The sequence below is a fragment of the Vicugna pacos genome, chromosome 20 (assembly GCF_048564905.1).
Source record: "Vicugna pacos chromosome 20, VicPac4, whole genome shotgun sequence".
NCBI classification, from domain to species: Eukaryota; Metazoa; Chordata; class Mammalia; order Artiodactyla; family Camelidae; genus Vicugna; species Vicugna pacos.
This window is the reverse complement of record NC_133006.1, coordinates 33,476,227-33,488,652: the sequence shown is the minus strand read 5'-3', so window position 1 is coordinate 33,488,652 and position 12,426 is coordinate 33,476,227. Positions and strand designations below refer to the sequence as shown.

Genomic DNA, 12,426 nt, shown 5'->3' with positions numbered 1-12,426 from the left:
TGACCCGAAATAAATAGCTACCATTTACTGAGTAAGTATGGAACACAGACACGCATTTATTTATCACAAGAGCCTGGGAGAGGATAGCATTAAACCTTTTTCTTCCTCTCTCTTTTAACTTATGAGAAAACTGAGGTTTAGAGAAATTGACTCCCCAGAGGTCACCCCGCTAGAAAGTGGTGGGGTCAGGTTTTGAACCCAGGCAGAGAGAGGTCCCAGGACAAAAGCAGCTTTAGTTAAGGTTGTAGTACGTTTTAAGGACTGAGAGATTTATATTTAACTTTACTGCGACCTTGGGCAAGTTATTTCGTTTCTATGGTCCTCGTTTTCCTTATCTGCAAACTGGCTCCTTCTTCATTGGGTTGTTGTGAGAATGAATGAGAAGGTGCAGGCACTTAAGCACATTCCTAATGTGTAATTAGGGCTCCGTGTGGTCAACAAGTGAATTAAAAATAAACTGGCCTCACCGATAACTCTCAGAGGGACTCAGGTCCCTGGAATACCAGGATCTGCGCTGACTATCGACTTCACTGCTTTTACCCAAATGAACAAACTAACCCACCAAACCCCGAAATCCAGAGGGGATCCAAAAATTGCCTCAACAAGTCCACTGCTGCTAAATAAGTTCACCTGCGCACACTCTTGTCCTTAATGCTATCCATTTTACCAAGGGTTTAATTTTTGGCACGTGAGACGTGTGACTCAGCACTGGGTGAGCACTTGAGGCTTGAAATTGGAGAAAGGAGAAGGAAAACCGAGTGGACTTCATCTTCGGGTAAGGTAGTCATATACCAAGTCTCCTCCCTATGGGGGACCTCGGTGACAGGCTAGACAGTGTGCATTCCCCACCTCGTCCCCAACCCCCGCCACTTCGGTCGCCGCACGAGAAAGGCTGTAAACGGGCGGGCTGCATCTTAAAATGTCACACAAGCGGACTTCTTATCGGGTGTCTGGTCTGGCCCCTACTCGCCATTCCCCCCTCCCCTCCCCACCTGGGGCCCCTAGAGCCGGGGCGGGGGCGGGGCCCACGGGGCGCGGGGGCGGGGTCACGGGGCGCGGGGGCGGGCCGGGCGCGGCCTGGGGCGCCAGGAGGCCTTAAGGGCGCAGCGTGCGCGCCCGGCCGCCCGTAAGCACCCGCCGCGGCACAGCGTTCGCGCCGCCCCGCCCCGCCCCGCCCCCCGCGCTCCGCGGGCCCCGCCCCTCCGCACGCCGGGCCGCCCCCGCCCCCTCCCGGCGCCGGCGCTGCAGGAAGGAGCTGCCGGCTCCCGCTGCGAGGGCCAGAGCGCGCTGCCCGGCACCATGCCCCGTATAGATGCGGACCTCAAGCTGGACTTCAAGGATGTCCTGCTCCGACCCAAACGAAGCAGCCTCAAGAGCCGAGCCGAGGTGGGGCCCTTCGAAAGCCGCGTTGGGGTGGGATTTTTTTTTTTCCTGGGTGGCACGGGGGAGATGGGTGCAAGGCGCTGGGATGTGCCGACCTTGCCAACTTTTCTGTGTGTCTGAAGGTAGATGGGGCGCTGACCCCCTTTGCCCTCCCCACCACCAGAGACAAGGGAAAGCCAGCTGGTTCCCTGCCAGCACAGGAGGTGTCTTTATGGGGGCCTGCTCCGGTTGGGTGGGCAAGGGGAAGCGTGCAATAGAACTAGATGCCAGAGGAGTGAAGATGAAGTGGCCAACTGATTTGGAAAGAATGGAGGGAGTTGTTTAGATGAGTGAGTGTAGAGGGGATAGGACACGGTAGAGTCAGAGTACGAAGGGAGAAGGAGAATTCGCGGAGTGCCTCTTAGTGCGGAGAACTGCTGCTGCGTTAGTATCGGGTCCTGCAATGGAAATTTTTTTTTAAAGCTCTGAAACACGGGGGAAACTCCAGGGCAAAAGTTCAGGGTTTACTTTCTGCATTTCAGTGGCTTTCCGGGAATGCGCCTGGGGACATATGCCTGGTGGCACCTACTTATTGGACAGCTGCAGTCCAGCCTAGTATTTGGGGAGCTGAAAGCACTGGGGTGCGGGTGTTGAGGGTGGGGGACAAAGGCACCGCTGAGATGGGCAGTTTTGCTGGTTCTGCCTTAATGAGGTCAAAGCCTGAGAAACAGGTGGAGACCAGAGTGGAAAGAGCCAGGGTGTGGGGGCAGGAGGAAGGTCAAACCATGAAGGGTAAACTAGTTGCACAGAAAGGCAGAGTCCCCTGGAGGCCTGTGTGCTGGGGACCGTGGTTTTGCCTGGTTGGCTGAGAGCTGGAGAGGAAGGTGAGGAAACTGCTGGGTCTGGAGGCAGGGGCTGCAGAAGTAAACAGGAGAAGGCTGAGCCAGCACCCCACTCCATCGGTCCTGCTCCTGGAGCCATAAATAAATCCCCTCCAGAGGAACTGGGCTGTCTGCCTGTGTCCGGGTCTAAGTCCTAACTGCAGTGCCTGGTGCTGCCAGCTGAGGGCTTGTTTCAATTAAGGAAGCCTCCTGCTTTAGCTGATGACCAGAAGCAACCAAATCACCTTCTTAAGCTGGAGGGTTGGCAGCTGGAGCCAGAACTAGACGAGGCAAAGAATGATTAACACTTACCACCCTGGATTGGTCAACTCTGTTCCTGTCCTTCAGCGTGTCCTTTCAGGTGCTACAGAGCAGGGCAGACACTCAGAAGAAAAATAAACAGCTTTGATTGCAGGCTTGGGTCTCCTGAACTCTAAGCGGTAGCTGGTACCTAAGTCCAGATCAAGATGAGATGTGGGGATTCTGGGCAGACTGATTTGGTGGCCTCAATAGTCTGAGTATTTGTTCACAATGCACTTAGTATAGAGAAACTTATTTTAAGAAAAACTGTATGTTTAAAAATGAAGGTATATGTATTGTCTGAAGCAGAAAACCTCTTGAGAAGGTAAAACAGTTAGGATTTATGTAACAGAATGAGTTACTCTTTCCCAGGGAATAAAATGACATCATGCATCATTCGGCTTCATAATTTGGGCTGATTGAAACTATTAATGTCCCAGCTTCCCAGGACACCTTGCAGTCTACATGTACACACAGCAGTTCGATCTCTGTGCCCTTGAAATGCTTTCATATTTCCACGTTTGTGGGAGTTTGCCAGCCCCCTGCCTGGAAACCTGAGTTGACTGGTGTTGCCTTTCTAGTTAGTTCCTGTCCTGGTTTAGCTCCCTGGCTTGTGACCCCCCCCCCATCATCTGACTGCCTGCTTCAGAGATGCTGTGGGATCTCAGTAGACCTCTAGTCCCCCCTCAGCGTTTTCTCAGTTTGCTTGTGGACACCTGAAATTTCTCGTAGGGAGATAAAAACTTGGCCTTGTGCAACCGGAGAGAATCCTAAAATGTATGCCCCTAGGTGGACTGATACCTAAATGCAAATTGGAAACTAAATGGTTAGTGACCAGACTTTGAGCCTAACCAGAGAGCAGATCTGAGTGGAGCCAGGAGAGAAAACATTGGAGCCTGGAGAGAAAACATAACCTGTGACATCAGTCTGGCTGGGACGGGAGAGTTTTGACCGTTGACAAGATTTATCACTGCAGCAGTTTTGCCGAGAGCCAGGCCTGTGCCGGATCATCAGGCAGTCAGCAGGAAATGGGGAGAAAGGCAGAGCGACCTCCCACTCAGAAGTGTAGTTCTCCTGCAAGGGCAGTTCCACAGGTGTCACATAAAATGAATTTGAGGTCAACTCCCAGAGGCAGAGGGACAGGTGGAGATAGCCAGGTGGCCTTACTGTGGTTGCACTGGATTGACAGTCCACCTTAGCTGTCCATCCACTACATGTATTAATGTCCTCACCCAACCCTGGGACACAAGGATGAAGGGCCACAGGGCTGCGTGGCAGCATTTGGGTCGTCTTTTCAAAGGAGATGACGTGTCGATTGGCAAGACCTTTGTCCTTGCTTGACACACTGAAGAGGTGATGTCATTCCTTGACCCCCTGAGCATTTTCTTCCACAGGACCCGTTCCTGGCTCTCATGTCCCACCCTAGTCTTTAAGCTAGTAAGATTTCGAAAAGAACCCACAGGCCTAGCAACACAGCCGTAACTTGGGAAGTCAGACAGTGAAGGAACTTGCAGCAGAAAATTGGCCACTTACTTGAAGGGACAGAGAAGACATGACCCCAATGAGTGATCAGTCTCCTTAAGACTCCATGGTCATTTTTTCACCAGTGGTCCAGTGAGAAGTGGACTAGCGCCAGTGAGTTCTGGTCCAGCTTCAGTGGACAGCAGGCTGGCCCGAGGGGGATGAGACCATGGCAGAGAAGAGAGACTCTTGGGCTGGGAGAAAGGAGACCTGGGTTCTGGTCCAAGCTCTGCACTAATTGTTTTTAAATTCTTTTTGGGGGGGTATAATTAAGTTTGTTTATTTGTTTACCTTTTTAATAATAAGAGCAGCATTTATTGACTTTACCATATGCCAGGCACTAAGTCCTTTGTGTATATTATCTCATACATCTTTTTTTAAACTTCAGTTTTATTAAGGAGTAACTGATACATAAAATTGTAAGCTGTTTAAAATGTATGTCATGAAGATTTGCTACACTTGTACATCGTGAAAGGATTCTCCCCATCTAGGTAATTAACACATTCATCTCATGTATTTATTTATTAATTTTTTTGATGAAAACATGTAAGTTCTACTTTCTCAGTGAATTTCAATTATATAGTACGGTGTTACCAACTGTAGTCAGCATGTCTTAGGTTCTCAGACCTTATTCATCCTACAGCAGAAAGTTTATGTGCTTTTACCAACCTCTCCCTATATCCCCTACTCCACCTCCTAGCAACCACTTTCTACTCTGTTTCTAAGAGTTCAACTTTCTTTGCTTTTTTTTTTTCCCTAGATTCCACATGTAAGTGGCACTGTGCAGTGTTTGCTTTCTCTGGTTTATTTCACTTAGCATAATACCCTCAAGTCCATCCATGCTGTCTCAAATGGCAGAATTTCCTTCCTTCTCATGGCTGAATAGTGTTTAATTATACATATATATGTACGTACTATACACACACACCCCCCACATCTTCTTTATCTACTCATCTACTGATGGACATTTGGGCTGTTTCCATGTCTTGACTACTGTGAATAGTGCTGCAATGAACGTGGCAGTGCAGGTATCTCTTCCGTTTCTTATTTGTATTGCCTTTGTCTGTATACCCAGAAATGGGATTGCTGGATATGGTAATTATATTTTTAAGTTTTTGAGGAACCTCCATACTGTTTTCCATAGTAGCTGCCTCAGGTTACATTCCCACCAATAGTACACGAGCGTTCCCTTTCTCCAGATCCTCTCCAGCATTTATTTGTGTTCTTTTTTGATGATTGCCATTCTGATGGGTGTGAGGTGATACCTTATTGTGGGCTGTTTGCATTTTCCTGATGATTAGTGATGTTAAGTGTTTTCTCATGTCTGTTGGCCATCTCTGTCTTCTTCAGGAAAGTGTCTATTCAGTTCCTCTGCCCATTTTTATTCATTTTTCAGTTTTATTAGGTAGAATTGTTATAATTTGACTGCACATACACAATATATTGCATGTAAATACATATATACAATATACTGCACATTCTTTTTAGTTTACATATATGTACTGACCTTTGTTTCTAAGAACAGTTTAGAGCTTTAGCTTTTTAAACTTATGTAGTTATCAAAGGAATAAAGCCAACCACAAAATAAGAATCAACAGAATGTGGTAATCCAATCATAAAGGACAGTCAGATATGCTTACACATATTTAAGAGATCAGTCATCTAAGTTGTAAATACGTAGTTCACTTGTGTCTCTTTCTTTTTTGATTCCACATATAAGTGATATGTGGCATTTTTCTTTCTCTTTCTGACTTACTTCACTTAGAATGACAATCTCTGGGTCCATCCATGTTGCTGCAAATGGCATTATTTTATTCTTTTTGATGGCTGAGTAGTATTCTGTGTGTGTGTGTGTGTGTGTGTGTGTGTGTGTGTGTGTGTGTATATCTATATATGTATATATAGATACACACATCTTTATCCAGTCATCTGTTGATGGACATTTGGGTTGTTTCCATGTCTTGGCTATTGTAAATAGTGCTGCAATGAACATTGGGTGTCTTTTGGAATTTTATTTTTCTCTGGATATATGCCCAGGAGTAGGATTGCTGGATCATATGGTAAGTCTATTTTTAGTTTTTTAGGACTCTCATACTATTTTCCATAATGGCTGCACCAAACTACATTCCCATCAACATTGTGGGGAGTTCCCTTTTCTCCACACCCTCTCCAGCATTTATCATTTGTGGACTTTTGAATGATGGCCATTCTGACTGGTGTGAAGTGATACCTCTTTGTAGTTTTATTTTTTAATGGAGGTACTGGTGATTGAACCCAGGACCTCGTGTGTGCTAAGCATGCACTCTACCACTGAGCTATACCCTCTCCCTGTGCTGATTGTTTTATTACCTGGGCTCTGTATGAGTGTCCTGGGGCTGCTGTCACAGAGCACTGCACAGGGTGGCTCACACAACAGAAATGTATTGTCTCCCAGCAAGTCCCAGATGAAGACATCAGCAGGGCTGATTCCTTCTGAGGGCTGGGTGGGAGGCTCTCCCATGTCTTCCTCCTTCCTTCTGGTTATTTACACACAACCTTGGTGTTCCTTGGCTCGTAGGTGCATCACTGGAATCTCTGCCCTCCTCTTCAGCCAGCATCCTTCTGTGTGTGTCTCTGTTCAAATGTCCCCTATTTATAAGAACAGCAGTCATGCCGGGAGGAGACCTCCCCTAATGACCTCATCTTACCTTGATTATCCACCAAGACCCTGTTTCCAAATGAGGTCACATTCACAGGTGCTGATGGTATCTCAGTGCCTTTTTGGGGACATAGTTCAAACCATACAACCTCTGTAAATTTTGCTCCCTAACATTCGAGGGTTTGGCTTGTCTTGTTCTTCACGAATGCATCAGAATAACCTAGGGAGACACTCCAGAATACACACGGTGTCTCTCACACAAAGGTTCTGATTTATTAAGTTTGGGGCGGCCTGAGCATGTGTAACTTGGGGATCATCCTGCTGTGATTCTGATGCACACGCAGATGCTGTGGACTGGCTGCCGGGGCCTCTGTGTTTGTGGACCCTGTGGCTCTCTGGTGACGGGCGGCGGCTCGCACTTCTCTGAATCCTGACAACTGACAGCGAAGCTTCCAGGGTACCGAGCGTGTTCAGAGGACCACCCTGGGGTCCGCCGAGCGTTGCCCTGAAAGGCTAGGGGCCAAAACACAAGCTCCTTCTTATCCCTTAGCTGGACATGAATGTATTCCGCACTTTTTGAGCCACTAGGACTAAAGAGATGAAAGGCATTGTCCCTACACTTGACCACAGCTTACAGGTGAGATGGGTAATGAATAATTGATTTAATAAGAGAATTGCTTTAATCAGTGCCATCCATAGCTTTAGGCAAGAGGCCCCTGCCCCGGACCCCACTTCTGCACCTGTCCCCTCCTCACTGGACCCGAGGGCGGGGCCTTTCCCTCTAGGCTGTGCTCTAGGTACTCAGGTCCTGGGCTTCCTGCCCAAATGCCTGGAGCTGACTCCAAGGCCTGCAGGGGCCCCTTCCCCAGGTGTGTTTCCCCAGGGCCAGCCGTGCTGCTCACGTCTGAGCTCAGAGTGGCCATGTGTGCCCGGAGCTTGGTGTGCAGACTGGGGTGTCTGTGTGCACAGGAGGATGTGGGTGGGAGGAGAAAGGGGTGAGGATGTGGGCGTGGGGACGGTGGCCGGCTCCCATGACTACGTGCTGTGCTTTCCAGGTCATTAACGAAGCTGTGTTGTCGAGGTTGGAGGACAGAACAGAATTTGCGTAGCAGCTTTGTACATGTTACTCATAACCTGGCGGGGTTTAGACACGTGGTCGGTGGGCCTCCACTTGTACTTCCGGGCCCCCGCATGTTGGGCTGGAGGACTGATGAAAGCGAAGATGTGTCTGAAGAGCAGCAGAAACATGTATTTCTGAGGTGGAGAAGGGTGACTCACTACTTTCTGTGCCCTTTGCGACCAGGCTTAGTGAGGTAGGCATTTGGAGGCGCTATATTTGGTGCATTGACCGGCTGTGGCAGAGTAAATGCCAGGTTCTGTTCCTGGGAGGCTGGAATATTTAAAGTATTTATCTCTCAGCGAACAGCTGGTCTATTTTGGGCACGTGTGTTTGTCTTTCTGACCGTGTGGATAAGGCTGGGGAAGATACTTTACTTCTCACTCCTAGAATTAAGGCTTGCGTAGCCCCCGCCATGTGGAGAAGACCAGAAATGTAGGGGGATAGTTCATTGTCAAGGCTGACCTTTTCCACGAGAAGCTCTGATTTTCAAGTACTGCTGATAGGTTTTGGAGTGCTGGGGAAAACCCGCTGTGAGCTCAGCCGGGTGCGGAGTGTAGCAGCTCTCTCCTGGGCTTCTTGGGAGGAGTGTAAGTAATTTGAGAGCGAGGATTTCTGATTGTTTTCTGTCTGTGGAGCCACAATGTTAGAGGGCCATTAGCAGCACAGAAGGTTGCAACGCTGCGGCTCCTTCAGTTGTCTTTCAGAATGTAGCTCGAACTTGCTTCGCTGAAGTAGAGCCGAGCATGACAACGAAGGAAGTTGGGAAAGGGATGAGTTGCCTCCCACGTGTGGTCCCACAGTGGCAGCATCTCATTTCCCCTCGCTGATGGCTGGGTCAGGCCAGTGCCGCCACATTATGGCCTCTGTCACCCAGGAAGCCTCTGGACATGGAACGCTGTGAAAAGGCTGAAAGATCTGAAACGTTCTCTGCTATTGTGACGTGTTGATGGCAAAGTGAAGGTGGTCTCCCGTGAAAAAGTATAGAAGGCGGCTCTAGGTAAACACTGGTAGGGAATGATTATTATTACTGCTGTTGCCAGTAAGCCAGGATGAATGCAGGTCCAAATTATTTCAGAAGCTTGATTCACACCAGTGCTTCTCCTGCCAGTTCTCCTTGGAAGAGCACCCATTTCCAGGGGAGTCTGTGTCCCTCAGGGTCCAACTGAGGAAACAAACAGTGCTGAATAGTTACAACGGGAAATTTAATCCAAGGCATTGTGATACAGCTGAGATGCCAGACGGGATACTGAGGGAAGACCCCAGAGACTGGCAGCAGAGAAACCACTTCCAAAGGGGAGGAGCCCAAGGGTTGGGACCATTCTGAGCCGGAACCAAGACCATGCAGGTCAAGGCAGAGGGGGTCTGGGAGCGCTACTCTGACCACATCCAGGCCCGTCTTCCCCACTGTCCTCCAGTGTCCCACCCAGGGACTTTGCTGGCCAAACCTAGCCAGAAACCAGCCTGGGAACTGGGGCCTGCAGGGGTGGCTTCCTTGTGATAAGAGCAGAGCAGGGGAAGGATGAGCACTGCATCTGTGAGCACAGGGGCCCAGGATCTGATTTTGATTCTGCCAGTTCTTGGTGACCATCTGGCCTTTAGCACTGCTGAGCCCACCATTCTGGCCTAGCTCGTGCTCTGGGTTCCTGATCGTGGAGTTAGTTACAAATGCCCTGAAGTTGGAGTTACCATAGTATTAGAGAGCCCTCCCTCCAGGTCTTTGCAGGTCAGAGGAACAAGTGGTTTTGTGCATAGACAGAGCTACAGTGTTCTCCCTCCCAGCTCTGAAGGATGCTGATCATTCTGAAGCAGCTGAGAAGGTTAAAAGGCAAGGGATTAACGGTTTGCTGCTCACCGCAGGGTGAATTTGGAGTGCCTGGTCCTCTGGGAAGGTGAGAATTAAAGGGAGGGCCTTGGTTGGCGGGGTCGAGTGGAGTGGATTTTCCCAGAAGAGGACCAGTCCCTCCGTGTTTGGTAGTGGGGGAAGGTGACTTGGATGTAGGTGTGTAGGGCTGGAATGAACCAGACTGGGGACAGAAGGTGGCACTGGGCTGGGAGAGGCTATTGAAGGAGAGAGTTTTCAACTCAGAGGCCGGACTGGATGGCAGAACATCCAGTGCCTTGTTCTTGCTTGAGGATGGTAAGGAGCCCAGTTCAGTTTTTGTACCTGGATCACAACCTGTGACTCCAGTTCCTCAGGGACTCACTGTCTTTGGAACACCTGTTCCAATCCCTAAGAGGATCCAGGGACCCGAGGGACACACACTTCCTTTGTGTCTTTCCATTCGCTCGAAACTGGAGAAATGCCGTACCAATCACGTCAAGAGCCAAGCCTTTTTTTTCCCTTTTGCAATAGGTGGATCTTGAGCGAACCTTCACATTTCGAAACTCGAAGCAGACCTACTCGGGGATTCCCATCATCGTGGCCAACATGGACACCGTGGGGACGTTTGAGATGGCCGTGGTGATGTCACAGGTAGGATGGTGGGCTTTTTCTGTCTGCTGCTCATGCACCGGATGGGGTGTCAGGAGCCCACCTTGGACTTGTTCAGACGCAGGGAGGGAGAGAGAAGGGAGACCCTTTGGGTCATTTGCTGTGGCTGAACTGTGTAGGTCTGAATCTGAATGTTGCTGGAGACACTTCTTTTTCTCTCTTCACCCAGAAGATGGATGGAGCCTGGACGTCACATTCAGTGAGATGTTCTAGATTCTGCACCCATTTCTTCCTTGAAAACACCCACGAGAGTTTTGGAAATGATAGAGATACAAAAAGAAGTTGGATATTGTCCTGTATTATAAAGTTAGATGAGTGTCATATTAATAGGAGAGTGACAGCACCTGTAAAATTAAGACAGAACCGCTTCATCTGTCCTAGAGCATCTACATCATTATGTAGAAAACTTAGGTGCCAGACCCTGGATATGCTGTGTATGATGTGGTCACAACTCTAGCGGGCAGCTTCTTCATACAGATGAGGAAACTGAGGCAGAGAGCGAGCGAGGAGTCATTTGGCTCAAGGCACTTAGCCAGGTAGACACAGAGCCAACGTTCAAAGTCAGACTGACTCCAGAATAAGGGATTTCCCCCCCAATTTACACTGACAGATCATCATACAAGCTCCTGGTCCCGTGAGTCAGCTGCTGTCTCATTTCCTTCAAAGGGAGTGGCTAGTATTCTGGCCTTGGGAAGAATAAGGGGCAAGTTATTTGTGGGCAGAACCTTCATCTCGCACATCTGTGTCTGAGGTTGAGTGAGTCTTATTCATCATAGATGTAAAGTGTTTGCTTCTGATGTGGGGTGTCTGTGCATCTATTTCTGTGCATGGTGCCTGCCAAGTGAAAAGATAAATCCAATTAGCTGAAAGAGCGTCTTGCTGTGGGCAGCACGGCTAACCCCAGGAGGTGCTGGGATTCATTATTAGCCAGTGATTAGAAGGAAGATTTTCAAACAAATTATGAACTCACATAATGGAGTAGGGGGTGGTCTGTCTGAGTCCAGGATCAGTTGTACCATCTGTCCACGCTCAGCCCCCACCAAGCTTTGGGCTGGAGGCTAATACATTAATTGCTAAAGGAATTGGTATTTTTTCTCCCTGTCTTTTCCTCGCTCTGCCCTGTGATGATCAGCCATTGCTACTAATAAGTTATGTATTAGTGTGAAAATTCGTGGAGTCAGGAAGCAGTAAATAGCCCAGATTAATTCACATATCAGATTACCAGTCCATAAAAAACATGCTACTTGCTCTGCTCTCCTCTTGTGCACAGGGAATGAGACGATGTATACCAACGTAGCCAACTATGTGCAGGTACTATAGATTTTCTTTCTAGGATCCACTGAATTAATTCCTTGTGTTAATGTAAGTCATAGAGTTTTAGGATAGGAAACTGTAGATGGGGAAATAATAGACTGAGAGAAGTTAGGAGTGAGGCCCTGATCCTGGAGGAGGAGCTTGGGTTCTGCATTCAGATTTGTGTTTGATTCTGGCCTTTGCCCCATTTTGGCCAAGCAGTTGCTAAATTTCTTAAACTTAAGTTTCTTAAGCCCCATTTCTGCCCATAAAGCTAATATTGCTGTACAGAGTTGTTCTGGGAGGTATATGAAATAATGCGTGTGAAGTGCTTGGTTGCTGAATTGACAGTCAGAGATTCAGGACTATGAGTTATGTACTTCCCTCCATCAAGGATACCAACTGCCTGACGAGTTAACGCTTTTAGCAAGAAACATTCAGGTTACGAACACAAAGATAATGAACTCACGTACAAAAGAAAGACTCACAGACATAGTAAACAATCTTATGGTTACGGCGTGGGGGGAAGGGGGTGGGAAGGGATAAATTTGAGAGTTTGAGATTTGCAGATGTTAACCACTATATATAAAAATAGATTAAAAGCACATTTTTTTTTCTACATAGCATAGGGAACTCTTCAATATCTTGTAATAACATTTAATGAAGAAGAATGTGAAAAGGAATGTATGTGTGTATATGCACAACTGGGAGATCACGCTGTACACCAGATAGTGACACATTGTAACTAACTATACTTCAATTTTAAATAATTTTTTTCGGAAAAAAAAACAAAACCCAAACTTTTGTGTGGAAGTTGAGG

The 12,426-nt window shown here is 48.1% G+C and overlaps 1 protein-coding gene across 4 annotated transcripts in view; it reads left to right on the top strand.

The window, feature by feature from the left end:
- GMPR (guanosine monophosphate reductase) overlaps nt 1-12,426 on the top strand; it is a 107,320-nt gene that overhangs the window by 70,007 nt on the left and 24,887 nt on the right. For 2 of the 4 annotated variants that reach the window (XM_072945630.1, XM_072945628.1), the window contains one exon: nt 10,176-10,295. In XM_072945630.1, coding sequence (XP_072801731.1) covers nt 10,251-10,295 — 45 coding nt within the window. In that variant the 5' untranslated portion in view covers nt 10,176-10,250. Of the gene's footprint in view, nt 1-1,230; nt 1,387-9,181; nt 9,648-10,175; nt 10,296-12,426 lie in introns of those variants that run through there. The other 2 variants (XM_006198621.4, XM_072945629.1) reach the window with 2 other exon arrangements.